A 27,671-nucleotide genomic window follows, 5' to 3' on the forward strand; every position below is an offset into this window, starting at 1 on the left:
GAGCGCGGTGGTCCTCCTCTCGTCCTGGGGGCGCAGGGGTTCGGGGCGGCCCAGCCTGCGAGACCACCCACTCGGACCTGTGAGTTGACGCCGGCCGAGCCAGTCTGTCGCAGCCACTCCCACCCGCCGGACTCCCTCTCGCGCCCCGCCATGCAGCACAAGCACGAGGGTCCCCGAGGACGCGTGTGCGCGCCGGGCCCCAGCATTCCCCCCGCAGGTGAGCAGGAGCCCAGAACCTGCTCTCCAAGCTCCCTGCGGTGGGGCGGGGCCCGAGGCACAGATGCGACCGGCCGGGCTCCCACGGGCAGTGCCCACACCCCAGCGACATCCGAAGAGGGACACAAACCAGGCATCCGTCTGGGACGCTCGGAAACAAGGTACACGGGCTCGCGGACTCGAGGTGGAAATAAGCGGATGCCGAAGTTCATACTAGATGTCAGACAGAGCTCGTTTTATTAATATTATTTTTCCACTGATCCAATAACTAAACTAAAACAGTTTTCGGAAGAGCAGACGTGCCCGCTCGGCTTAACCCTGGTACCTGTGGGCCCGCAGAGCGCGTCCAGGGGCAGGAAGTGCTTCCGCGGCCTCTTGTGCTTCTCCGTGAACCTCGGCTTCCTGTGCGGGCGTCCCCGCACGCCCTCGGGTCTCACAGTCAAGTCGGCGCCTGCGTCGGTGGTGTCGCCACCGTCCCGTGGTTCTCAGGCAGGTCTCTGTCGCGCTGAAGGTCCTCCGACACAAGACAGGACAGTAAAAAGAGAGAAACGCGCTGAGCTGAGCAGTGCAGTCCCCAGCGCCGGCCTGCTCTCCAGCTGCATATTTTAATATAAAATACTTGTCCGGCACACGACACCCCTCCAGAGCTGAACACGGTGACCGGTGCGCTCCTCCCGGGTCTAGGACAGAACACGTAATTCCAAACACGATCGGGATGTTACTTTGAAGGCAGGAGAACGTTGGAGAAAGCGGCACTTCCTCCGCCACCGAGCGGACCCCAGCCCCCCGGAGTCCAGCGTGTCCGTCCGTCCCCACAGGAAGTCCTTCCGTGCACGTCCCCCGGCCGGTCGCTGCTCCCGTGCCGCAGCATCATCTCCCACCAGAAGCAAGCGTGGCTGCAGGCTCCTTCCTCGTGACTTCTTCAGTTAAGAGTTAAATAATAATTAACGTTGCTCTAAAGAGGAGGTAAAATCCCAGGGTGGCGGGCCGGCGTCTGCTGCGCGCGTCATGTCTCGGGGAGCTGGTTGATGTCGGTGAGCTTGGTGTCGTTGAGGATGGCCCGGATCCGCTCCAGGGAACCCGCCTGCCGGATCCGCTCCAGCTGCACCTGGGAAGTGACAGGGACATGTGCATGCGCCTCAGGCCAGACTCTCCCAAGCGGACCCGGTTTTGAGGCGACAGGGCCTCTCAGAGCAATTTGCTCTCTGGGGGCTGCCGTGCAACAGGCCCAGACTGACTGCTGGGACCGCAACACGGATGACCCCCGACCCCTGGCCTCACGGACACCACGGGCTGAGTTCGGGGCACACGAACAAACCGCGAGCTTCGAGGGTTGTTTCCAACCTCCCGAATATCCCTGTAGGCATCCGCCGGGCCCAAGGCCACAGGCGCCCCGCAGCCAGCCGTGGCGGTAGACAGGACGCCACGGGGGAGGACCACGCCGAGCTGGGCCTCAAAGGAAGGGTGACGGGCACGGGGCGCCCACAGCAGGAAGGCAGTGCTGGGGGTCAGGAGAGGAACCGAGTGCAGGCAGCGGCGCGGTGGGAAAGGGTCTCACATCTGTGCCCTTGACCACTTTCTCGCGGAGCCGCCAGGGAGCGGGGCCCCAGGTCCCCGCGGACCTCACCTGCAGGGTCTGCGAGAGCTTCACGAAGTCCCTCTGCACCTGCTCGCTGACGTCCAGCTCTGTCTGCAGCCGCTGCGCCTTGTTCTTTTCCTCAAACACAAGCTGCTCCGCGGCTGTCTGTGAGCGCAGTCCGCCGTGAGGCCCGGGAAGCCACGGCCACGCAGCCCCACACCGGCCCCGCACGGCTACCCCTGCGACGCAAGGACAGAGCCACCGCCCCGGGACCGCCGTTGGTCAGCAGAAAGCAGCGGCTGAGAGGAGCTACCACAGCAGCGGGGACGACCTGGCACCTGCCACGGTGGCTCCCATGAGCCCGTCTGCTCGGCTGGGGAGCCGTCACGGGAGCCTTTCTGGGGACACAGGACCCTCCAGTACCGTGGCCACAGTCGGCCTCACGGAGGCTGTCCTCGCCGGGCTGGCCGCAGGATGCGTGTACATGGGGGACAGGCCCCAGAGACGGCCCAGAGCACCGCTTGCCACGGCGACCCGACAGGGTCCTTTCCCCTCCGCCCACGGATGGCCTTGGGGGACACGGCCCCAAGCTGCCACGTCCTCCCACACAGGCACCGTGCGACCCCGTGTTCCCGGCGCCGCATCACCTTAGCCGCCGTCTCCTTCTTTAACTGCTCTTCCAAAGTCACCTTCAGCTCCTGGAAGCCCTCGAGCTGCTGCGACTTGTCCCTCAGGGTGGCCTCCAGCTGGGAAAGGGGAAAGCCGAGCTGGAGAAGCAGCCCCGCCCTCAGGCACACCCGGCCATGGCCACCAGCCGCCTGCGCCATCCCCACCCGCTCACTGCTGCCCCCCAAGACCTCCTGCCTCATCGGACATCCATCAGGTCCCTACTAGGTCCTAAGGCCCGGGGACAGAGATCGGGAGACAGACGTGCATGTGACTCATGGCACGTGACCGCGGAGAAGCAGCATGTCATCCTGCCAGAAAAGCTGACGTGACACTGACCCATAACAGAAACATTTTCCAGGGAAGGAGAGTGGGAAGGGGTGAAGGCGGGTAGACGTGTAAGAACGTGCAAGAATGCCCGGAACCGGGGTGAGTCCCTGCTGCAGCGGGCCCTGCGGGCGGACGTGGGAGAGGCCCTGAGCTGGGCTGGGGACACAGGCTCCATCCTGGCGACGGCAGGGGCCACAGGGGGGTTGACAGCGACACAGTCGTGTTTGCGTCCTAGTAGTTCTGAAAGACCCCCGGGGGCTTTACTACGAAGAGGACCCGGGAGGGGTCCGTGCTGGAGGCAGGCGGAGGCATCAGGCTGGTAGAGTGCGCAGGCCGAGCACTTAAGTCTGAGCCAAACAGGCGATGCGTGCGGACAAGACGGATACGCACCGAAGCGGGTACAGTCTGCCCGTCTGCCCCCCGCAGTGCAGGAGCCGGAATCGTGGCACCGGGGACAAACCAGAGGGCGCGCACTCCTACCAGGGGCCGCAGCATGTGGTGGAAAACTGTCAAGAGGTGACGGTTTCCAGGGAGGGAAATACCAAGTACGCGGGGCCCAGACGGTGGGATGGGCGGCGCAACACCCAGCAGAAGCCGCACCTTCCCGGAAGGAACCCGAACGGCCGGGAGGGCCACAGGCGGCGAGGTCATGTGGACGGCGGACAGGACCGTCACAGCTGAGGGTGAGGGGCCTGAGGGGGCGGGGAGGGGACAGCGGACGGGCAGGGACACACGGGGCTGCTCAGCCAGGGCCGGTGGCAGCCTGGGCCAGAGACGGACGGAAGCCAGGCCCCTGGGTATCGCCAGAGACCGCGTGAAGAGGCAAGCAGCCGGGAAGGAGAGACGGCAGAGCCACAGGGAAGCCGCGGACAGCGAGACGGAGGGGAGTAGACGAGGACTCAGCGGCCGGGCTTGCGGGATGAAGGGCGTGCCCGGTGGGGGCGCAGGGCACGGGGCCGGCAGGCAGCAGTGTTGATGTCAGGACTGCGAGCCCGCTATAAAACTCCCTCCCACTTGTAGGAGACCCTGTTCCACACCGACACGCCCTGACCCCACCCGCCTGTCCCTGAGCCCCAGCGGACACCGGGCAGACACTCCCTGCGGGCGGGACGAGGCCCGTCTCCCACACACGACTCCCAGCTGCAGTGCAGCCCCCGTGGACCTCAGGAGACTCACCTGTGCCTTTTCCACTTTTATTCTTTCTAGTTCAGCTTTTAGGCTAGACACGGAAGCTGGAAGGGAAGGGTGGGGAAGCGTCAGCCTTGCTGAGGTCTTCTTCATTCATGCCCCCTTCTCCCATAAGCTCGATCTCAAACAAGGAAAGCAGTTGGACCCCAAGAGCAGACCAGTGCCCCTCTCTCAAGTGCCCCAGCCCCCGCAGCGGCACGAAGCTCTAGTGCAGGCCACATGGAAAGTGCGTCCTGCGCCAGGTCGAACTCCGGGGCCGGTGCAGCCCAGCAGGGCTCTGGTGACACCCCAGGGCTCTGCCAGGAGCGGCCAGCTCCACTCCCCGAATACGGGATTTTCAAGTCCCAATTAAATCTGAATTTACTCCGGATATATCAGAACATCTGAAAACCCCTTCGTTTTTTCCTACACCTCCCCTGCCCGTTTGCTGCCTTCCACGTGTATATAATCCCAAAGTCAGCCCGCTGGCGCCCCGGGTCCCCCACCCACTTCTCCCAGGCCCCGCCCACGGCCCGGGCCCCACCCAGCTCCTCCTTGCAGTTTTCGATCTCCAGCTGCAGGGTCTCCTCGAGGTTCTCCTTCAAGCACTGCTCCGCCTGAATCTGCTCTTTGAGGAACAGGATCTCGGCCTTCAGCTTCTCCTCTGTGTGCTCCGCCGCCGTCCGCACGTGCACGATGCTCTCCCGGTATTTGAGGACCAGCTCCCGCAGTGCCTGCAGCCGAGAAACCAGGCTCGCCGGCTGTGCGACACGAGAAGCCCCCGACGGCTCCAGCCCCCGAATCCGCGGGCGCCGTGAAGCTCGCCCTCGGGGCTCCCCGCCACGGCGCTCCGCGGCAGAACCCGACGCTCCGGCCGGAAACAGGCACGGCGGGATGCGGTCTCCCCCAAGACCGCCTCCTCAGCAGAAAAGCAAGAACACATAGGACGCGCAGTGTGGGCGGGCTGTGCAGGCCTCCGCGGCCCCCAGGTCAGCTGGTCAAACCTGGGGGAGTCGGGGTGAGGCCCCAGCAGGTCACGCCCCCAAGCAAGCGTGGCTTCGGCGCAGAGTGACCTCACACGTGCACTGACACGCTCTGCCCAGCGCCGGCCACAGGCCACGGACAACACTGGGCCAGACACCGCGGGCCGAAGAGCCACTTTCCAAGGGGACCGCCTGTTTTTCTATAATAAATTCAGTTTAAATCTTACTTCCCTAAATCGTAGCTGTCTTCTTTTTAAAAAAGTCCAATCACACCCTAAGGCAACTGTGAGGTAAACGCGGACTCCTCAGGTCGCCGCCAGCAGCACCTTAAGTCAGCTCGGGCAGAGCAAAGAGCACCCAGAGACCACTGGAGGAAAACCCCGAGATCTCCTCCTGGAGCAGGTCTAAGCCTCGGGCCCCCGCCCGCACTGGTCACACAGCCTTCAGGCCTTCCAGGAAGTGTGCTCAGTCCAGGAGTTCAAGTCTAGAGAGCCCGGAAAAGAGGAGCCTGCCCGGGCACAGAACCGCTCATCGGGGGGAAGGTGGGGAGAGCGCGGGGGGACGGTGGGGAGAGCGCGAGCAGACGGGTCCCCAAACTCTGCCGAGATCAGCCACCAGTTCCCAAAGGGCAGCGCCAGCGGCCTGCACGGAGAAATGAGGTCGGGAGGGCAGGGGCCAGACACAGCGCTGGTGGCAGGTCAGCGAGGTGGCCCCATGAGTAAATAAAACCCAGTGGTCGTGTTCATATGTACACGGGGGGGGGGGGGGGGGGGGGGGGAAGGAGAGGCCCAAGTTGTAGAGATTGGATCTGCAGGGTAGGATCAGAGAAAACTTACAAAATTATAAATTTCTGTAGTGTTGATACTTAGTTAACTATTGTAAGTTCTTTTTTTTAAAAAATGGAAACAAAAGATCTCACAAGTAACGACTGCTCCTAGCGTAATATGGTCTGCATCTCCTGGGCTTGGCCTTAGATGCGGCTGCTGACGCTGAAGGACCTGCCAGTGGTGCAGCACGAGGGTGGGGAGCGTGTGGGGCGTGTGCGGGGCTGCGAGCGCACCCGGCCCGCCTGATCTCAGGCCCGCCTGGGACCCAGACGGGAGATGGTCACGAGTGTCTCTGGGAAGCGGGCAGTTTCACAGCCCACATCCACCCAACCTCACAGGAACAGAGTGAACCCACGTGTCAGTGAAGTTAAGAGAGGGCAGGAGGGTGGCAGGTGCCGTTCACCCTCTCCAGGCTGGTACAGAAAACCAAGCCCGGCGAGCCCTCCATGCACTCCCATTTCCACAGTGCTCCCCGGGGCTCTGCAAATCGCTGCTCTGGTGAGGGGCTTAGGTCTAGACCAAGCATGCGTAACTCCACAGTAAAAAAGATACAACCCAACTTAGAAATGAGCCCAAGATCTGAACAGACGTTTCTCCAAGGAACACAGACAAATGGCCGATAAACCCACAGGAAGACACTCACTACCACTGCATGGGCACGGAACACACAAGAACCACAAGACGCTGCTCCACACCTGCCGCGCCGGCTGGAGTAAAACAGTGAGACGGGCACCACTGAGGACGGGCACCAGAGGGGATGGGCAGCAGCCAGGACGGGACAGTGGGGACAGGACCAGCGGGGACAGGCAACGGGGGCGGGACCAGCAGGGACAGGCACCAGAGTGGACAGGACCAGCGAGGAAGAGACCAGCGGGGACAGGGACCAGCCAGGACGGACCAGTGAGGACGGGACCAGCGGGGATGGGGTCCAGGGGGGACGGGACCAGCGGGAACCGGGACCAGCGGGGACCGGGACCAGCCGGGATGGGACCAGCGAGGACGGGACCAGCGAGGACGGGACCAGCGGGGACGGGCAGCAGCCAGGACAGGACCAGCGGGGACGGGACCAGTGGGGACAAGGGACCAGCCAGGATGGGACCAGCAAGGACGGGTACCAGCGGGGACGGGACCAGTCGGGACAGGCACCAGTGGGGATGGGGACCAGCCGGGATGGGACCTGTGGAGATGGGACCAGCGAGGATGGGCAATAGCCAGGACGGGACGAGCGGGGATGGGAGCAGAGTGGAAGGTACCAGCAAGGATGCGGACCAATGGGGACGGGCACCAGCGGGGACGGGACCAGCGGGGACAGGAGAGAGCCTCATGGGATCACTGCGCAGCTCTCACAGGCCCTGTGACTGTACCTCAAGGTATGTCCCCCAGAGAAACCCACACGAGCAGTAATGTCCACAGCAACATCATCTGCAGCCGTGTACACAAGGAGATCCCCCGGATGCCCACCCAGAGACCAGCGGGTAAACAGAACGTCCACGCGGCCAAGACAAGGGCGGGCGCTCGGACGCGGCTGTGCGGCACGGTGACCACGGACAACGGTCTGCGGCGGCGAAGGACCATACACCGCCCACACCGCAGGGTCCCAGCCGCGCAGGGCACGGCACAGCAACGCCGGGAAGAGAGGAGCTCGGCAGGTGCTCCGGGCAGGGCGGTGGGGGGAGAAGGGCCGGGGCGTCTTCCGGAGGTGATGAGCACGTTCTGAAATGATGGGGCCGCATCCGAGAGCCACCGGCGCCACCTGCGCAACCCATCGCGGGCGAGAACGGGCCAGCGGCCGTTTCAGAAGCAGCGCGTCTGCGCTCTGAGCCGGGGCAAACGCAATACCTCCAGAGTGTCCGGGAGCACGGAGTCTTCCGCCTGCTGCAGCGACGCATGCAGGCTGTGCTTCCCCTGCAGACTGTCGTTGTCCTTCTGCAGCCTGGCCAGCTCGTCCGCCACCTGCTCCCGCGACCGCAGCAGCACCGCCTGCAACACACGCCAGAGTCGTTGACGCCGCCGCAGCCTGGGGCTGGGCACGCGGGGACCCTCGGCAGGACCGCCGCGCCACCCGCAGGGGCTCCTCCCTCTCGAGGACGCAGACAGGAAGAAGCACGGGCAGCAGAGACATCATGACCCCTCCCCCGCTCCCCTGCAGCCACGGCTTCACTCAAACGGAGCATGTGTGGGAGCACACACTGCATGACCCTGTCTCCCCACCCGCCGGGACGGCCGAGCAGCACCGGCTCCCTTGCACAGAGTTCAGAGCCCAGCAGCCATGCGCGCTGCAGCCGGCAGGAGGACCCCTGCTTGGAACTACAGGACACCTGAGCAGCTCATTCCTAAAAGGGGACCGGCGCCCACGTGTGTTTGCATGCTGACGCACAATACGACTGTAGGTATTTGATGAGGATTTGAATCGTTATAAAAATTATCCCAGCTACTTTGAGCATATGATGAAATTCTACACAAGTATCTGACTTCTGCTAACTTTACCAGGTCATTTCACCGGCGCGCGTGTGTAAACACAGACCGTGCGCTCCAACACTCCGTTAGCAGCTGCGGCTCTACACGAGGCATGTGCCGCACTGGGGGGCACAAAGACAAAAGCCGGAGCCCGGCCCGGACAAGCTCACAGGAGGAGAGCTTGGCAAAGCGACAACCCCTGGGAAGTGCGAGCACTAGGATAGGGGACGGGAGCAGCAGGGATAACAGGACAGAGCAGTTCCAAGGTGAGAGGCTCAAGGTCATTTCCCACAGAAGGGGACTGCTGCATCCGGAAGGACGAAGGCTGCTGGCAGGCCTGCGTGGTCACGCATCAATCTCAGTTCATTCTGCGGCTCTTATCTGCAGGCCTGAAGCCACTGGGCTTACACTCCCCTTCAGCCCTTTCCCAAAATATGAGCATCCCACTCTCTCTGGGACATGGAAAGGGGGAAAGAATAACATGGGTATAGCTGCTACTTTTATAAAGAGAAAAGCACGAGGATACACCAAAAATAAATTAAAATGAGCCTAAACAGGAGGGGGCAGGATGGAATGAAAGGAATAGGGAATGGAAGAAGTATGAACATCTATCCATTTTTATAGTTTTATGAACCATGTTGCATGCACCCCCCCCAAAAAAAGTAAATCAAAAAAGAAAAAAAGGGAAACCCAAAAGCATCACACGGGCAGACACACACAGAGCTCACCCTGCATGGAAGCGGTACCATAACCACAAAGGAAGTAGTTAACTCCAGCAGCTTTGGAAACACAGGGTGCACTGCGAATCCTCAGCTGGGACACATTCTAAGAGCAAGAAGGGCTACAAAGGATCACAGAAACTCATTCAATGCTCTTGCTGTTGTTGGTGGCTCTAGGCGGTCACTCAGAAACTGTGGTGCCCCCGCCCTAACCAGGTGACGGGCGCCGCACAGCAAGCCCCCTGCTCCGCAGAGCGCCCCACAAACTCACTGCATCTCTGTGCTGCTCGTGCCCAGATGTCTAACCTGAAACGAATCGCGCGGGAATTATCCAACATGTGATTCTAGGGGGCAGCTGCTCTGGGCTCTGCAAAAATGCTAATGTCACAAACGACCAAAAAAAACAAAAACAAAAAAACCACCACCAGGGCGCCTGGGTGGCTCAGCGGGTTAAGCCTCTGCCTTCAGCTCAGGTCATGATCCCAGAGTCCTGGGATCGAGTCCCACATCGGGCTCTCTGCTCAGCAGGGAGCCTGCTTCCCCTCCCCTCTCTGTCTCTCTGCCTACTTGTGATCTCTTTCTCTGTCAAATAAATAAATAAATAAAATCTTTAAAAAAAAAAAAAAAAACACCAAAATGGTAGATGACTGTTCTAGATTATCAGAGACTAAAAGAGAGTAAAGTGACAAGAGGGCAAAAGACAATGTGTTATTCCTGACTGGTTCTTCCACCAAAAAATCAGAATAAAAAACTGAAACCGCCCCTATGAAGAACCACGCACTCTGGGGACCCTGGTCCCATTTTAAGGATACGAGAACAGCGCCATGGTGGAGGAGAAGCACCCCTCCTCAGCTCTCGGGAGAGGTGTGCTCAAATATTTCGGAGCAGCACAGTGTCTGCGAATGATTTCCAGGTGGCTCAGAAAACACACACACACACACACACACACACACACACACGGGAGAGACAGAGAAGCCTCAGCAGTGCAGGTGCAGCCCAACACTGACAACTGGGAACGCTAACTGGAGACGCTAGGAGCGTCCATTCCATGAGCCGCTGGAGACAGACGCTCTCCCAGACGCTGCTGGGGGAACGTGAAGATCCCAGGCATGGCCATAGTGGCTCCTGCGAGAAGGGGCAAAGACACGGGGTCTCTCTCCCTCACTCCAAGAACCTGTGCAGGTCACGTCAAGAAAGGGGTTGGGCCGCGGACAGAGCGCGGGACCCCAGCCTGCCTTCGCACACGTCTCTGGTCACCTGTAACGTGTGCGTTCTAAGCGGCGTCCACTCGGGACGTGTGCGCAGGCCGACGTGTGCAGAAGACAAGCAGGCAGCGATGAGGAGGACAGAGGAGAGAGGAGCTAAGCGCTGGAACGCTGTCAGCATTTAGCAGCGGCTTTTGCGCTGACAGTCACCGTGTCGTACCCTCTGATCAACGAGAAGGTATGAAAGTCCCTGGTCAAGGGTCAGAATGAGACGCTCCAGAGCCCAGGGCTAGTATGTCGGGTACCAGCTCCAGAAGCACTCAGACACTGACCCGATGCCAGCCAAGAACAAAGCACTGCCGTGCCCAGACAACCGGAGGCCTTCCCCCGTCACTGCTGGCCGAGCAGGACGCGAGGCAGCTCTGGGATCAGCCCGGCTCCGCCAGCTCGGCCATCATCTACAAGGGCCATCGGCGTTGGATTCCAGCTTCAAGGAAATGGAAGCACAGGCGGATGGAGTGGCCCAGTGGGGAAGGAGGCCCAGTCCCGGGAGCTACCCTGCGGGGTTCCCAGCAGCTCTTCCTCCAGGAGCTGTCCACCCCAGCCCTCAAGATGGACAGACGGCCCCCTGCAGCACCGCAGTGAGGGTGCCCGTGTTGGTGCCCAGGAGCCCCGGAAGCCCGCTTTCAGTCAGGGAGCTGCTCGGGGCAGGTACGGGATGGTTCGAAGGCTCCAGCTGCCGGGGCTGTGGGGGTTTCCAATGTCCACCTTGTATCTGAGCCCACCGGCGGCCCAGAGCTCACCCTACTGACACTGACCAAGTCAGAAGAGGACAGTAAGTTAAAGGTCCGAGTGGTTTTGGCTGGGAGGCAGGTTTAGAAAAGGAGTGGGGTCCTCACATAACCTCGTCCATGACCGACACTGCTTCAGCCCCGGAGAGCCGAACAGCGGGGCCACTGGGCCAGGGAGACAGTCGCAGCAAAGAGGGTCTCACAACAGAATAAGAAAGGAATCTCTTCAACACGGTTCATGCTAACTTAAATGTCAACTTACCATCTGCTCCTGAACATCCCTTTTCGCCTGGGAAAAGCCCTGCTGTAACTCTTCAAGTAAGCTCTCGGACGCCTGGGCTCTCAGGACAAGTGCGGAGATCTTAAAAGACAAAAGCGCACATGGACAATATCGTTAGGGAGCTGGCGATTCTGACAGGAACCCTTGCAGCCCCGGCTTATCTCACACTCAGAGCTGATGTTGGCTTCATTTGTCACAAGTCACCACCACTCACGGCGCAGATGTGCGTGCCTCTGCGGGGCCTCAACCCTCCCGCCGCACCGGGCGGCAGCAGCAGTGCCCGGGCTCGTGCACCACCGTGCACAGACAGCGCTACTGGGCTCTCCGGACTTAGAGGACAACCCATGTGGCCTACTCATAGTACCCTGTAAGGAGCTTTTAGGAAAAAAATAAAAAATTCTGAAACTCTGTCAACTAAAAAAAAAAAAAAAAAAAAACCACACACACAGTGTAAAGAACAAATGGATTTTCTCTGAACTAGCTTCAGGCTCCAAGATGACTTACTTCAAAGCAATAAACACATGATTAACATCACTGAACTCTCAACTCACTTCGACTTAATGTTCCTGAGACGGGTCCTGTGAGACTCGGGGAGAGTTGGGGGCTCGTACGTAACGATGATAAAATACAGCAACACACATGTGTTTAGACACTGAAACATGACTATCTGCTCCCAGTACTGGCAGATCAGGCTATGGGACCCAACCTTCCTATTTGGAATTAGGAAAACCAGATAAAAATATGAACAGTATCTACTTGAAGCCCCTGGAGGAGACGGCAAAAAAGACACAGAGCCCCAGACCAGACAGAGGACGCGTGGAGAGTCAAGCGGCATTTGGAACAGCTCTTCCCTAGCAGCACGTGCTGGTTCTGAAAGAAACACACATGACACCACAAAGCTCAGTGCCCCGGGGTAGGGGGGCAGAGATGAGAGTCCAGAACCCACGATGCAAAGGGAGCCAAGGACTGGGTCCCCAGAGGGTGACACCAAGGAAAAGGGAAGACTTTAACCCAACCTTCACACCTTTATGTACTCTCCATTCCTGTGACTGGATGACGGTGGTCCAGGATTGTGAGGACCACTAGTTGCCTCTCATCAGGAAAATGGCTTTGTTTGTTTTTTTTTTTTCAAGAGTTTTGTTTATTTGAGAGGGAAAAAAGGAGCGGTGGGGAGCAGCAAAGGGGGAAGCAGGCTCCCCGCTGAGCAGGGAGCCCGATGGGGGACTCGATCCCAGGACCCTGAGATCATAACCTGAGATGAAGACAGAGGCTTTCACCCACCGAGCCACCCAGGCGCCCCCCTCCCACCTTTTTTAAGATTTTATTCATCTATTTGACAGAGAGGGAACAAAAGCAGGGGAAGAGGGAGAGGTGGAAGCAGACTCCCCGCTGAGCAGGGAGCCCAATGCGGGGCTCGATCCCAGGACCCTGAGATCATGACCTGAGCCGAAGGCAGATGTTTAACTCAGTAAGCCACCCAGGTTTTATATTTTTTCAACATTTTCACATATAATGTCTAGCACTCAAGTAAAAATGCAAACACATCTAAAATGAATCCAGATTTAGATTATTAGAGACAGACTGTATCTGACCTGTCCAGAGATTTAAAAGGCAAAATTTAGACCTACTGGAGATCTAGGAAAAATGGAAAAGTAACCAAAAGGATACGATAAACAGAAAAAAAAAAATCAACTGTCTTAGTTAAAAATTTCAGTGGATGCGTTTTAATAGATCAGACCCATTTGAAGAGAAAATGAGTCAGCTGTAAGAGCTGAAGAAAAAGAACGAAGACAAAAATGTTAGAAAATACAGAAAAGCCTTAAAAAGCCACAGAGAGACCGCGTGTGGGTCTAACATGAGCATCTGCAGAGGCGCGGCTGTGGAGGCGGAGAGCCAGGAGGGCGAAGGCAACGCCCTCGCAGCGACCCAGCACCTGCTCGAGGCCGCTCCTGAGAAGCGGGGCCGCGCGTCTGCCGCAGACACACGGGGGTACCGGAGTGCGAGTGCTTGCAGAAGCCAGAAACAACGCTGCGCCCTCCACCGCGGATCACACGACGGGGCCACCTCCCCGGCACAGAAGGACACGCAGGAACATCTCCCCACAGGCGTGCCCCGTGGTGCGCAGGGGCCTCCCAGACGGAGGGACCCAACAGAGCCACCGGACGACAGGCTTCCCTCTACGCGTAGTCGAGGCCGCGCCGCGCGGCCCACAGTGCGGGATGCCAGAAGCCCGCCTGCCTCTTGGTACGGCCGCGCGTCAGGGCACACGGCGACACGAGTTCCATGTCCCGATCCAGGTGAGGACCGCCCTGGAACATCTTTCACACGTTAAAATCCATCCAAGTTTACACGTGAGATTTCTGCTTGCTGTAGGTAATGTCTCAGTAAAAGCAAGTTTTTAAAGGACACGTGATGGCTGAGAATATTCCAACTGCGGTGTAAGACATCAATTCAGAAATTCAAGAAACCCTGTGAAAACCCCAAACAGCAGAAGAAGGAAAAAGATACACCGAGGTACAGCACAGTGAAACTGTTGAAAACGAAAGCCACAAAGAGCATCCTTAACACAGCCAGGGGAGAAAACAACATTTTACCTAAAGGAGCAACAGTGAGACGCCCACAGACTTCTTACGAGAAACTCGGACGCCAGAGCGATGAGAGCTCCAGAGGCAAGCGGCCCCGTGCTCAGGCCTGCAGCCCGCTAAGCACCCTTCTTGGATGAAGGTGGGAGTAAGACGGTCGATCTGACAGATGAGAATAGGGACGAGTACAGACTTACAAGATGCACGAGGCCCGCGGCGGCCTTTCTCCACGCTGATCACAACGAGAAACTCTGGATAAATATGAAAGCTACCCAAGGACTGAAAAATAAGCAAAAGCAGTCGAGGGAAGGAAGTCAGCAGAGGAAGAAGCAACCCCTCAGGGGTGAACCCACGGTCCCCACGCGGCTCTCCCACTTCCGACCGCCCCACGGGAGGGCCGCCTGGCTGCGGGGGCACAGGGCCGTTCCTGGGGATGAGCGCTAGAGAAAGGGCATCCACCGGCGCAAGCCCCACACCCACCCCTGAGCAATCCGCAAGTGAACACATCCAACAGCTCCGCAGAGGCTTCGAGAAACGGACCCGTCACCCAATGAGACATAACTTGCTAACGGAACCTGATCACGTTAACAGAACGCTGAGTCTCCCGATAAAATATCCCTAATTCCGGGACACAATCTAAAAGCACCTGACACAGAGAGAATCAGGAAAATGTGAGCAATTCTCAAAGGAAAGGAACTCCCACACGCCAGCCCCACGATGACCCGACAGCTCTGAGGCAGGTACGCGAACCATGCCGCACGAGACAAAGGTGAGCGCCCGTGACACGAATGAAAACACAGCTCGCAGCAGCAAAACAAAAACCCTTAAAAGAGAGCAGCAGGTGGAAAGGTTACTGTGAATCACGGCAGAGAATCTGGCACAGAAGCAGCCAAACCAATCGGAGAGAACAGAGACTGAGCCTGAGCCACAGGCGCACACCCACCGGGCGAGCGACCAGACAACCCTGCCGGGCAGACAAAGGGGGTCTTTTCACTAAATGGTACAGGAACCGGCTAAGCATATGGAAAAGATAAAATTTCACCTTTATCTATGCAACTACATCAAAGTCAGCTCTAGATAGGTTTTTAGATATAAACGTGACTATAAACAATGAAGCTTCTGGAAAAATAATGTAAAAACATCTTTATAACGCGAGGATAACAAAATACTCATTTTTAAAAAAATATTTTTATTGTTTATTTTAGAGAAGAGCCCATGAGCAGGGAGAGGAACAGAGGGGGTGGAGGAGGGAGGGGAAGAATGCCGAGCAGACTCTGCAGGGAGCACACAGCCCACACAGGGTTCAGTCCCAGCACCCTGAGATCACAATCTGAGCCCAAGATCAAGAGTTGGATGTTCAACTGAGTGAGTCATCCAGGTGCCCCAAGACAATACTGTTTTAAAAAACGGGAACAAAAATCACCAATCGTAAACGTTAATAAACCTGGCTACCTGAAAATCAAGAACTTCGGTTCATCAAAAGGCACCAATAAGTAACGGAAACATAAAACATGAGAGACACGTGCCACACAAGTCACCAAAGACTCTAGTACAATTATGTAAGGAGCTTCTAACAAGTCAGAAAAATAACCAAAAACAGATAAACAAACTAGACAATCCAACAGACAATCAGCATAAGACTGGAGAGGACTCACACACGTGCACGCGTGCGCACACACACACACACTGATAACCCAGAGGCCAAGAAACAGGACAAGTGCCACACAACCTGGGTGGTCTTCGGAGAAAGGCACATGCAGCCCCCGTGAGACCCCAGCATCACCTGCCACAAACACAGGCCCACAGGGACCCCCTGTGCATTGCTGGCGAGAGCGTAAATGCAGACGGCCACTGTGGACGATGGTCTGGCCTTGTCACCCGCCGTCATCCGCCGCGCGCATTCCAAACGCTCCAAGCCAGGCATGGCCCTTATGGGTGGAAACCAGCAGAAGAAGCACGTGCCACCAGCCCCACATGGAAATTTCAGAGCAGAATCACTTCTAACACTGCAGAAGGGGAAGCCACCCAAACGCACATCCTGACAGAAAGACGGACGGACCCGTACGGGATGAGCGTGCGATGACCACAAGGAAGCAGCCACCGCTCCCGCGTCAGGGAAGAGCGTCGCGATGCCACATGGAGGACGACAAGACGATACACGCATTGGACAGCGTCCGAAGTTAGGCGAGGGCAGGCCTGGCGGGCAGGTTCGCACGCGGCTCTTCTGTCCTGACAGGGCTCCGCGGAGAGGCGCACGGGCGTGCCAGGTCTGTCCGGGAAGCTTTGAGTTTCTTTTATGTGTTACACATTTAAGAAGTCGGTAAGAATTTAAAAAGCATCACTCCTGAGACGCCTGGGTGGCTCAGTGGGTTAAGCGTCTGCTTTCGGCTCAGGTCATGATCCCAGGGTCCTGGGATCAAGTCCCACATGGGGCTCCCTGCTCAGCAGGGAGCCTGCTTCTCCCTCTTCCTGCCTCTCTGTCTGCCTGTGCTCACGCTCATGCACATGCACTCTCTCTCTAACAAATAAATAAATAAAATCTTTTTAAAAAATAATAAAATAAAAAGCATCACTCCGGTCAGAAAGCTCTGTGTGTGCAGCAGGAAAACCTGCTGAAGGTAGAAAACGCGAGCCCACAGACAGCCATGGAGCACACAGCCACGCCTCCCAGCTCCGGAGGGCGGGCCGCAGAAAGCTCGGGAAGGGAGCTTGACTCCCAGAGCGCAGACAGACCTGGGGTCTCAGCGGAGAGACCAGGGCTGAGGTCCCGGAGCCACCGCCCGCGGCCGCACGGCGCCATCAGCCCGCGTACCTGGTGGCCAGCGTCGTGGGCGCTGCGGCTCAGGGCAGCCTCCAGCTCCTGCCGCTCCCGCGCCGTCGTCTCCAGCTGCTCGTGCGCCTGCCTCAGCATGGCCTGCAGCTTCTTCACCTGCGGACGGCAAACGCCAGTGCACATGCAGCTCCCGCGGAAGCCTCCGTGCGCTAGAACTAAGGCCCGACCTCCAGAAATTTTAAAGAGCTCATCTGTTTTCCTCCCCAGAAACAGCAAGCGCTGGTTGATTCAGAACGGCCGGCGGCATTCGAGGGCAGTGCCGGGCTCGGGCTGAGCAGCCGGCCTCGCACGCGTGCTCTCGTGCGGGAAGGTCGCTCCCCATCCCGGCCCTTACTCCACTCTGTCTGCTGCCTCCCATCTGCACCCACGCTAACACTACGCACCTCCTCTGAGAGCAAAGACAAATCTTATTATTTCCCTACTTGTAATTCCTAAACGCATCCCAAGGCCCGCAGGGTAGAAGTCAGGTGCCATCCACCAGCAGCGCTCCCCCGTGACCTTACTCTGCCTTCCCTCTACAGCGTCGTCTCCCCTCCTGCTCCCCTACACAGCCCCGAGCCGGCCGTGCTTCCGGAACACAGCGCTCCCCTTCCTAAGTGTTTCTTTGTGCACCTCTCCTGTCCCTGAACACCCTCTCCCGTTTCTTCTCCCGATTTTCACTCCGGCTCTAGAACACACCTAGCTCGAGCGTCACCTTCCCTGAACTCACGGTGAGGCCCTCCCGCATCTCTAGAAAGTGTTTCCAACGTCTATGGGAACCAGCGAACCCGGAGGAAATGAATGGCAGTGGCATCAGGACATATCAAGCCGTCCTCCTAACCTGCATATCTAATTTTAAGACAACTAAGGAGACAATCTTTACAATAATCAAATAATTTGGAAACAGAAGGAAAAAATCGTCTGTTCCTCCTACGTCCTCTCACAAGCCCACTCTCTGGAGACTCCCCTTCCCTAAGTGTCCTCAAGAATTCGCCGTCAGACACGGTGCTTGGAGAGGGACCTGCCCATCCCCACACACAATCCGTCAGGTCTCAACTTCTTTGCCCCCGAGAACTCGCCCTCATCCGCTCAGCAAGTCTGTGACAAGAAGTGGGCAACAGCAGTGAAGAGTCCACGCAGGCTTAAGAGGACGCGCCTGGGAGCTTCCGGCCGGCAGAGCACCAGCGCACGACCCCCCCCACCCCCGCCCCGCAGGTCCCGGCTGCGGGAACGCACTCTGCGGGGGCGCTCCTGAGCAGCCGGCCGCCGTGGGCAGAGGGGCAGGCGCCAGGACCCCGGGTGCCGCTGCCCCTCCAAGAGCCCGGCCGGCCGGCGCGGGAGCGGGTGAGCCAAGGGAGCGCGGACAGAAAGTCCTGGTGTGCCCCCCATGGAATGCAGCGGGCGTCCCGGAGGTCACACGGATGTATGTTCCCAAGCAAAGGGAGAAGGGAGCCCTTATTTCCGCGCATCCAGGGGAAGGACACCACCGCCCTCCGGTCTCGCGAGCAGCTCACCTGGTCTCTGGTCTCTGCCTCCTGAACCTGAACACCCTGCAGCTGCTTCTCGTAGTTGGAGCACATGTCGCAGCGTCGGCCGAGTTTGTTCCCCGCGTTATGAACCTGAGGGCACCAAAACAACCCTACTCAGGCCGCCCAGGTCGTTCCACCCACGCTACCCAGACAGCCCGGGCAGGGTAAACGATGTCGTCACAGATTTATGGCAACACAGGGTAGGGTTCTGACATGGTGGACGCCAACACGAGCACGAGAGGACGCCCAGGGCCCCGAGACACCACGCTGCAGGAGAGCACGAGGCCACAGTGCCAGTCCAAGAGCCACACGCCGTCCACGAGGGGCTGCGGATGGGGAACCAGCGCCCACAGGCTGCTCCCCCGGCTCCAAGTACAAGCTGCTAACCGGTGAGCTACACGTCCTGCGTGCGACCGAGGGGGGCGGATCCACTCAGAGCTCAACCGCCCCTTCCGGAGACGGGGCTCTGAGAGAGAAAGCGCTGCAAGTCCGAGAACCTGGCCCCCCCATCTCCCTGCACACGGTCACCGGGAAAACCTGCACGACTCCGTGGCCTGAGACAAAGCCCTCACCTATGAGCAGGGACCACGTCCCTGGAACACAGGCCCTGTGAACCCGCGAGCCACTGCGCAAGGCGTCAAGTTTGCTCCTACTCGTCCATCTGAGTTTGCAGACACGCCCGGGAGGAAAATGAACCTCCTGAAACGTCGCCTTCTTCTCCCTCCCGTGGTGTCCGCCCCCTCCTGACGCGCACTCGTGCATGGACTGCTGACAAGATCGCAAGGAGCGACGACAGAAGGGGTCTCGGAGAACACTGAGACTGGCGACAAGGGCAGAGCAAGCATGTTCCTCCAGCATAAAGCTGCCTGCACGCCGCTCCGGGGGGGCACTCGGGGGCGGTGGGGGTGCCGCACAGCTGCAGCGAGCAGCCAGTTGGTCCCGGGACTCGGGCAGACGGCCGCTTGCGGCAACATGTGCATGCAGGGACCCCAGGGCTATCTCGTGAATGGACAATCCCACGGCCACCCGGTGTCCCACAGCTGGAGCGAGCGGGAGAAAGGCAGGAGGACGGCTCACCTCTTTCTGCAGGAGATTCCATTCGGTCTCGCTGACCAGGCGGTAACCACTGGGGGACACGTAAGCACTTTCCACACCCTGGGTGACACTGGAGAGGAGAGACGCGGTCTCCTCCTGCTCAGGCGTCATGGCCTTGATGGCTCTCTCCTGATCTTTGGTCAACATGAACCCGCTCGGCATCTGCAGCGACCCAAGGGACGCCGTGTCGAAGTTCTCAGGCGCCAAGTCCGCTCCCACCAGCGGCCCGAAGTCCGACTCATCCAGGTTACCAGCAGATTTTGCTTTGCAGTTGTAGCCTAGTGCTCTGCACTGCAGCGAGCCGGAGGTCCCCAGGCTGTCCGTAGACTGCGCCCTCCTGAGTCCGTCCTTAAACACGTCCGCGTCCGACTTGCCGAACGGGTCTGCAGACGGCAACAGCAAGTCCGCGTCCAGCGAGTGTGCAGAGCCATGGGTGCTGTCCAGCTGCTCCTGAAACGTGACAACACACACGGCCGAGTCAGACGACACGCTCCACTGCAGAGACGGGAGTGAGTGTGTCGCAGATGCGCCTGCCACACGCGACACACGCCACTCCGCCGCGTGCTCCCTCCACAGTCCCGGGACATTCACCGAGTGTCCGCTGTGCTGGGCCCAAGCCAGGTGCTCAGGACACAGCTGAAGCAAACCCCGACCTCCGCACATGTGCAGCTCACGAGAAACAGCGCGCCGGCGAGCAGAACACCGCACGGCGTGACACGGGAGGCTCGCGCTCTGGGCTGAGTGCTCCGGGGGCTCGAAGTGCGGGCTTGAGGCCAGACAGGAGTCGGGGGAGGACTCCCGGAGCTCCGTGCTGGGGACGCCCACAGGGAGATGCCCACCAAACACAGAGAACAGAAGGCTTTAGACAGAGGCTGGAGAGTGACCGCCACAATGAGAACTAAAGTCACAGCAGCAGCTCACAACCCTACGATGGGTCTACGGACCAGAGGGGCTGCTGAGGCCAGAGCCCCAAGAAACACTGATTCCGTCCGCACTGAGGCTGGACAGAGGAAGGAGTAGCCTGAGAGGGCTGCAGTGAGAATGACGTCGGACGCTGGCAGGAGACATGAGCACGTGAAGTCTGTTAACCCTGTTTCTTTGTTTTCTGTTTTACAATGTTTTTCCCATTCTGAGGACCTTGCCCGCCAGAGAGAGACTGGCCCTCCAAGCCACCTGAGTCCTACGATTAATACACAAGTTGCCTAAGAATACGCCTTGCACATACACCCGACCCATCCCGCATCCAGCCCAGCCGCCTCCTTCACCTGCCCTCACTGCCCCACACCAGTGCGCCCCCACCCTAAATCGACCAGGCACCAGGCGTGGGGAAACGGAGAAGACCCTGCACCGAAGTCTACCGGGATTCCCCCAACCAGCCTGCCCTGAGCAGCCCTGCCCCTGCCCTCCGAGTCCCCAGCGCCCGGGGCCCATGTTGTCCCTGTTCCCGCTCCTGCCTCGTGACCCAGCATTGCTGCGTCTGCACATGGCTCTGCATGGTGTGCGTTGACTCGCTGCTAGGGACACCGTGAGCAACATCACGCTTTCCTTCCAATGACGCGGACCCACGGGCCTGGGCACAAATCAACCGGGATGGGATTATGGGGCCTCTGCATGCCAGCGACTCAATACCGCTTGTGGGAAAACATTTACTGATGTGCCAAAACCTCCAGACAGATTAAAGTGGAAAAAATTTACATAAAACATTATGGAGAGTTACAATATGGGTCACGGTTAAAAAGTGAAAACAGAAACACACACACGTTAACTCTGGGAACAGAAAAGAAAACGGAAGCAGAGCTACACGGTGTCACCTCTGGGCAGGGGGACCACCCCAGAAGCTATCCTTATTTCGCAAGACTTTTCTGTACTTTCCACATTTCCCACAGCAAACGTACTTTGCTTTTATAGTGAGAAAAGGATCCTCTACGCATCAGGCAAAAGAAGGTATCAGGTCCTATAAATTTTTATCATCTTTAGCCATAAAACTAAGTCTCTGAAGCGGCCACTACGAACTTCACATCAACAGGCAAAAGTAAATCGTCATGAACCTCAATACAAGTGTTCTCCACAAAGCGTAAAAGATCAGATCTAAAAATCCAAAATATACTTCAAATGTCAGAAAATAATGTTATGTACAATATATACTACAGACCAACAAAGACAGAAACAAAATATTTTTAAAACGCTTCACTGTATGTTATAACAAATCTCCCTTTCCTGTTTTCGTGCTAAAATATTTTCTGAAAAGTCTGAAACGTTTTCAAACATTCCTGCACACAAAAAACACATAATGCTTGGCAGTACCCAAAAACTGAGACACTCTCCTGGGAGTCTGACCGCTTAAAAAATGCACAGCAGAATCAGGCCAAGTGGTTCTCAGTGTACAACCCAAAACAAAGAATGCAGAAAAACAATTACATCATCCTTGTCAGCGTGCACTGGGATATTTTTAAAACGCTGACATCCAGCCATCCATAAACATGGAAGCCTAAGTGACCAGGAAGCAGATCACACGGGGCTGAGCATCCATGTGCCAACCACACAGACACACGGAACCCCTCAAAGCGGGAACAGACCCTGATCTGATCCGGCGGGGAGGCAGGGCAGGGCTGGGGGCAGTGGGTGCGAGGCATGTGAGCTCAGGGCAGGGGGACAGGGCTGGCCGTGAGGATGCGGGGAGCACAAGAGGCACTGAGTGTCACCCAGAGGTGAAGGCCCTTCTGTGCCACGCTGGGGGCCCAGAGGCTGGGGGCCTTTGCTCTTATCCCGCAGGCGGGAACAGTCAGCCCGCGCCCTGAAGATGAGCGGGAGGACGTCAGCAGTCAGCGAGCAGGGCAGGTGGCCCGGTGGGGCAGCCCCCGGCGCGCTGACACAACAGGACGGTGACTGTGGCTGGAACGGCGAGCAGTGGGAGGTGACTCCCAGTCACGGGAGTCCGTGTGCTCTGAGGAGGGAGGCCTGGATGCAGCTGCACTGACCACAAGGGAAGGGGACGGTAATGCTGGGGGCGCCGTGGTCCGACAGGCTGCAGACAGGAAATCTGACGAGAAGGCCCCCGCCTGCCAGGAGGGCGTGAGAGGCCCCGAGGCCACGGGAGCACCACTCTCCATGCCCGGGGCTCCCTGCCCCACCCGCCTCTTCCACCCGCTGTCCTCACAGCGCACGGCCTCAGACCGGCTGACGCGCAAGCATGTGCTGTGGGGATGTGAGATCGTCTTCTAGAGGAAAAACCCAGAGCACCAGCACCAGTTACTGTCATCCCCGAAAAGATCCTGCAGGCGGCCCTGCAGTCCCCTTCTCCTGCTCTGATCCGGGAACCGCTGCAAGCGTCTAAACCGCTGAGCGCCGGGAGAGGACCAGTGTCTCCGGAGCACTCCCTGCCAGCTCGCAGACGTGGGGACACACGACACGTCCACTGCATCTCCTCGGACGCTCGGCCCTGCGTGCCCGCACGCACACGGCCACATCGTGGCCACAGCGACCCTGACAATGGCGTCCCCCTACCTCCTCGTTTGACAGCTGGGCCGCAGGCTCCTCGTGCGGGAAAGCGCACGCCGCCGGGGCTCTCCCCTCCTCCTCCGCGTCCGCTCGGCCAGGGTCCTTCCGCTTGTGAAATCTCTGCTGCTCATCCTCCTCCTAAAAGTTAAGGAAAACAGACACGGACGTCACCCAGGTGACCTGCACCTCACGGTTCACTCATTCCGCGGCCGCTCCAAGCACATAGAGAGCGCAGAGAATTGTGGGAAAACCGGATGCTGGCGGCTCTTCGCTGTGCCCCCGCGTTAGCACGTCGGTCCTAACGGCTTTCCCACCACAGGCCCAGAGCATGGAGCCCCGCCTGGAGGCGAAACCAGGAAACCGCTCCCAAGAAGTGTGTGCGAAGAGAAAGCTCCACGAAACAGCCCGTCCTTCACAGGGCCCCGGAGCTGTGCGCAGACGCTCCCGCCGACGCCGGCAGCACACGGGCGGGCGCGGCCCCTGGAAACCAGATGAGTTCAGGTGAGATGCAAAAGCAATGGCTGAAGTTCATGTACTGCCACACGAGCAGACGAGCAGACCCCTCAGTGCCCCCCGCCCCGGCCTGGCGCGTGGGGACACGGCCGCGACACCTCACAGGGCGGGGGTGGGGGGGCACGAGCTTCTGCGGGAGCAGCGCCACATGCTCTGCAGGGGCAGCGGGAACAGGCCGAGAAGCACCCCTGCTGGCTCTGGAACAGTCGGCGCGGGAAGTCTGCCAACCAGGGGCGGGGTGGGGCGGAGCTCCAGGGTTGGCGGGGGGCACAGGGGACCCCCAGTGCCCTGCCGTGGCTGAGAAGGCAGGCATGGGAAGAGGGGGACGCGGGCTTTGAACCTCGGATCTGCCGGTAGTCCGTGCCGCAGCTGGGGCGCGTCAGTGCGTCTGCTCTGAGAGCTCAAGACAGAAGCTTTAAGAGGCAAAGCCTTAGCAAGCTCGGACATGTGGGAACACCTCGGCGGGCGTCAACAGTGGCCTTCAGCGAGCGGCGGCAGCGTTTCGACCGTGGTCACGGACAGCAGTCCGGAGCCTGAGCTTGCTGTGTCCGCACACACGGAAGAGGAGGAGTCACAACTAGAAGACCGGAATTTTTAAAAGCATGAAACCTCTGAACCCAAATCCAACCTAAGTCCTACAAGGCAGTCTGTACAACGTCTACGGCACCGAGAAAAGCTCCCACATGGCTCTCCACGGGAGATCTCTGCTCCCGTGCCCCATGGGGCAGCGAGGACACATCACTGTCAGAGACAAAGAACACAGATTGCGAGGCCGTCTGGGCGCGGGACGGGGCCAGGGATCGAGGCCGTCACACTGTGACCATCCCGGCAGTGAGCGAGTGACAGCTCTCCAGTGCGGGGCCGAGGACAGCAAGTTCCACGTAGCCTATGCCAACTACGAACCAACCGGACACCCGCTTCCAATCGCAGACACATGCCCAGGAGGACCGTCCTCTACACGAAGACCGGACGACAGACGCACGTGCTCCTCCAAGGGAGGGGCTGGGACAGTCTCCTTCGTCCCCTCGTGTGTACAACAAAGCATCTGCAACCTCAGATGTGTCTGGGGGTTGCTCGTGTGGCTCAGACAGGGTTTCAAAAGGTAAGGAGAATGCAGGCTCTCCGGGCACCCTCAGGACTCCTGTCTGCGGCAGCTGCCGTCCCGCCCCCTCACCATCCAACGAGGCTTTCAGAGCCACGTCACCACAGACGGGACCTGGATCCACACGATCCCACGGCCCGGGGGAACCGGACAGCGCCACGGAGAAAGAGCTTCTCAGAACCGTGAACCGCCGCATCCCGCAGCTTCCAAAGGGGACCAAGGCTAAAGTGGTTCTTTTCCTGCAGACAAGGCCCTCTCTGAAGCTGAAAAGCAAAATCCCTCCAACGCAGCTAGTGCATATTTGGAAAGGGCGTGGAGGCCTGCGGGCTCGGGACAAGCCTGCGAGGGGGCAGCGGCGGGGGGCGGGGGGGGGGGGCGTCTGCAGGGCGGCTCACCTGGTCTCGCTTCTTCAGCTCCTCCACCTGCCGCAGCTGCTCCGCCGTGAGCACGGCCTCCATGCGCTGCATGTCCCGCATGAGCAGACGCTGCGACTCCAGAAACTGGTCGTTGGCCTTCTGCCATGTGTGTTTCAGCTGGTTGTGCTGCTGTCGCTCTTGCTCCAAGAGATGACACACTGTTTGGGAACCCCCAATCAGAAACACCGGGTTTTAACGGCAGGCGACGGCTGGAACCGGGGCCCCTCGACCAGGTCCGGCCAGCGATCCGCCCCAGCTGGGACTCTGTGGTGCACAAGCACCGAGGGGCCACTGGCGACCGGACACAGGGCAGCCGTCCACTCGCACAGGCTCATAAAGCATGCTCCCTGGAACAGCGACACGTGAGAAAAGGATTTCTGTGCCCAAGGAGCATTAGAAACCCTGCTTAGATGAATTTTTACAGGGTCCTTCACTGCAGGACTTTGAGCCCAGCACCTGTGCTCATGCCTGTGTTCTCCTGGAGGAGGATACAGAACACAGCAGTTCCCCAACTCCTTTGACCACCAAGTCCTCCCCACAGTGCCACTCATGTGACAAGGGCAGTTCTGGGGAACACCCTTTGGGAGACACTGCTCTGAAAGCCACAAGTATGATAACCGTGACTCAGTGTCTTTAGAGACATTCTGACAAGTCTGTTACCCAGATGTCCCTCCTGAGCCCACACAGCTCTGATGGCTCAGGACAAGGCGAAGGTCCTCTGCATCAGTGGGTGCGGCCCACACGCCCCTGCTTGGTCAGCCTGTACTGCCATCACCCAGTCACACTCAAGCCAGAAACCAGAGACAACCCCTGCGGCTGCCGTGCCTCACCCCACCCACCGCCCCCGTGACAGGAGCTACGAGTTCCCTCTGGTGTGGGGGACACAGCCCTCGTTCGCCACCAGCCTCAGACCAGCTCTCACGACTCAAACAACTGGTACGTGTCCTGCCATTCGTCTTTGCACCCCGGCCTACCCTCCACACCGCTGTCAAACGGACGTCTTAAGTACAAAATCTGTATGATCACTCTCAAGTTTCAAGTCCTTCAGGAAAGCCAAACACAAGGCCACATGCTGTATAATGCCATTTACACAGAAGCCCAGAAGAGGTCAATCTGTACAGACGGCAGACCAGGGCTGCCAGGGGCTGGGAGAGCGAGAGAAAAGGAAGTGACGAGCAATGAGGGCAGAACGTCCTGCTGGGAAACCGTGGAATCAGACAGTGACGGCAGTGCCCAGCTCTGTGAGTACAGGAGCCTTTAAAAGAGTGAGCTTCATGGCATGTGAATTATATCTCCATAAAGCTGTTATTTAAGAAAAACGTTTTATTTTTTTTTAAAGATTTATTTATTGATTGATGAGAGACAGAGAGAGAGCGAGGGAGGGAGACAGACACAGAGGGAGAAGCAGGCTCCCCACTGGGCAGGAAGCCCAAAAGAAAAACATTTTCAAAGCCCTTCATGAGCTCCTTCCCGCCCATCTGGTAAATCCCAAGCCATCAGCCTAAGGCGGCCACAATCTGGCTCCCACTTCTCCCCTGCCCTGGTATCCTAACTTTGCTGAACGAATTTCTCCCACTCCGTGACCTTGCTGTAGCACGTGCAAATGGCCTTGAACATCAGGCTTGTCTCTGGCCACCGGACAAACACCCACCTGTGGGTCACAGCCCCCCTTCACACCTTCTTTCAAGAAGCCCACCTGTGCACGGTCCCCTCCCAGTGCACCCGCGAGTCGGTCCCGGGGAGGCCACAGCACTAACTTGGCTAATTCTCCCAATTCGGGCTGTAAGTCACACGGCTGCTCACGTTGTACTTTCTCCTCCGTTAAGTACTAGTTTTGGTGTGTGTTTCCAGATGGAAATTATGCCCCTGCTCATTAATGAAACTTCTCAGATACTTTCCAGATAGTTAGGAAGGCTTGGGGCATGTCATTTAAACAGAAAGTCCTATTTCTTTGGACGCTCTCAGAGTCTGCGTGTCTTTTTGACGCAGCACCACATCCGAAAAGTGCTTCCTGAAAACCAAAGACCTGCTCAAACTTTGGGTTATTCTCCTAACATTTTAAGAAATAATACTGTGGGCTTACAGAATTTCACCTTTCCACTATTTGGGGGGAAAACGCTGAACACGCAAGCCTCAATTACCGACGGAACGGCTCCGTGTCCCTCGGCACCTGACAGACCGACAGTATTCACCGCAAGACTCTCACCCAGTCCCACACTCGCCTGTGAAAGGGCTCCCAGTACAACACACAATGCGCACAAGGCCTCAGGAGTCCATGCATCTAGAGGAGGAAAATGGTAGACATGTGTGACCACTAACCTCTCCCTGAAATGTACTGCTTCCTGTAAAGACGCGCAGCATGGGCAGCCCAGCCCAGGAAGGAGGACAGCACCTGCGACCCGGCAGCCAACGGAAGCCGGAGCCACGGCCGCGTCTCCACACGATGGCCGCAGGTACCCCCACGGCCCCGACGCTTGGCACTGCTTCCACACTGCAGCCGTGACCAGCCCTGCCACCAAACCTGGGCCATGAGCGCATCAACAGAACGGCACACTCAAGATCGGTCACTTACGTTTTCATTACTGTTTCATAATGCATGAGTTTTCTTTTGTATTTTCTATTTCAGGGATTAAAAACAGGATCCTAAGAGGGTTTCACAAGACTGCCAAAGGAGTCCGTGATACAAGAAGGTTAAGAACCCCAGGGAAGGGGCGCCTGGGGGGCTCAGCTGGTGAAGTGTCTGCCTTCGGGTCAGGTCATGATCTCAGGGTCCTGGGATCGAGTCCCAGGTCCAGCTCCCTGCTCAGCGGGGGTCTCCCTCTCCCTCTGCCCCTCCACCAGCTTGTAGTCTCTCTCTGACAAATAACTAAAATCTTAAAAAAAAAAAAAAAAAAAAGAAAGAAA

The 27,671-nt window shown here is 58.3% G+C and overlaps 1 protein-coding gene across 2 annotated transcripts in view; it reads right to left on the reverse strand.

Annotated features, from left to right (window-relative positions):
• Nucleotides 1–430: 430 nt before the first annotated feature.
• Nucleotides 431–27,671, reverse strand: part of LOC111161108 (rabaptin, RAB GTPase binding effector protein 1) — an 88,822-nt gene continuing 61,581 nt past the window's right edge. Inside the window, exons 7-18 of one of the 2 annotated variants that reach the window (XM_022524592.1) lie at nt 24,747–24,925; nt 22,743–22,874; nt 19,221–19,688; nt 18,129–18,233; nt 16,615–16,731; nt 11,203–11,301; nt 7,608–7,748; nt 4,503–4,692; nt 3,968–4,023; nt 2,443–2,541; nt 1,844–1,960; nt 431–1,324 (exon numbers count right to left, since the gene is read on the reverse strand). In XM_022524592.1, the coding sequence (XP_022380300.1) occupies nt 1,223–1,324; nt 1,844–1,960; nt 2,443–2,541; nt 3,968–4,023; nt 4,503–4,692; nt 7,608–7,748; nt 11,203–11,301; nt 16,615–16,731; nt 18,129–18,233; nt 19,221–19,688; nt 22,743–22,874; nt 24,747–24,925 (1,805 nt within the window). In that variant the 3' untranslated portion in view covers nt 431–1,222. The remainder of the gene's footprint in view (nt 1,325–1,843; nt 1,961–2,442; nt 2,542–3,967; nt 4,024–4,502; nt 4,693–7,607; nt 7,749–11,202; nt 11,302–16,614; nt 16,732–18,128; nt 18,234–19,220; nt 19,689–22,742; nt 22,875–24,746; nt 24,926–27,671) is intronic. The other variant, XM_022524594.1, reaches the window with a different exon arrangement.

Source organism: Enhydra lutris, unplaced genomic scaffold (genome assembly GCF_002288905.1).
Source record: "Enhydra lutris kenyoni isolate GAN:26980312 unplaced genomic scaffold, ASM228890v2 scaffoldscaffold82, whole genome shotgun sequence".
Taxonomy (NCBI): domain Eukaryota; kingdom Metazoa; phylum Chordata; class Mammalia; order Carnivora; family Mustelidae; genus Enhydra; species Enhydra lutris.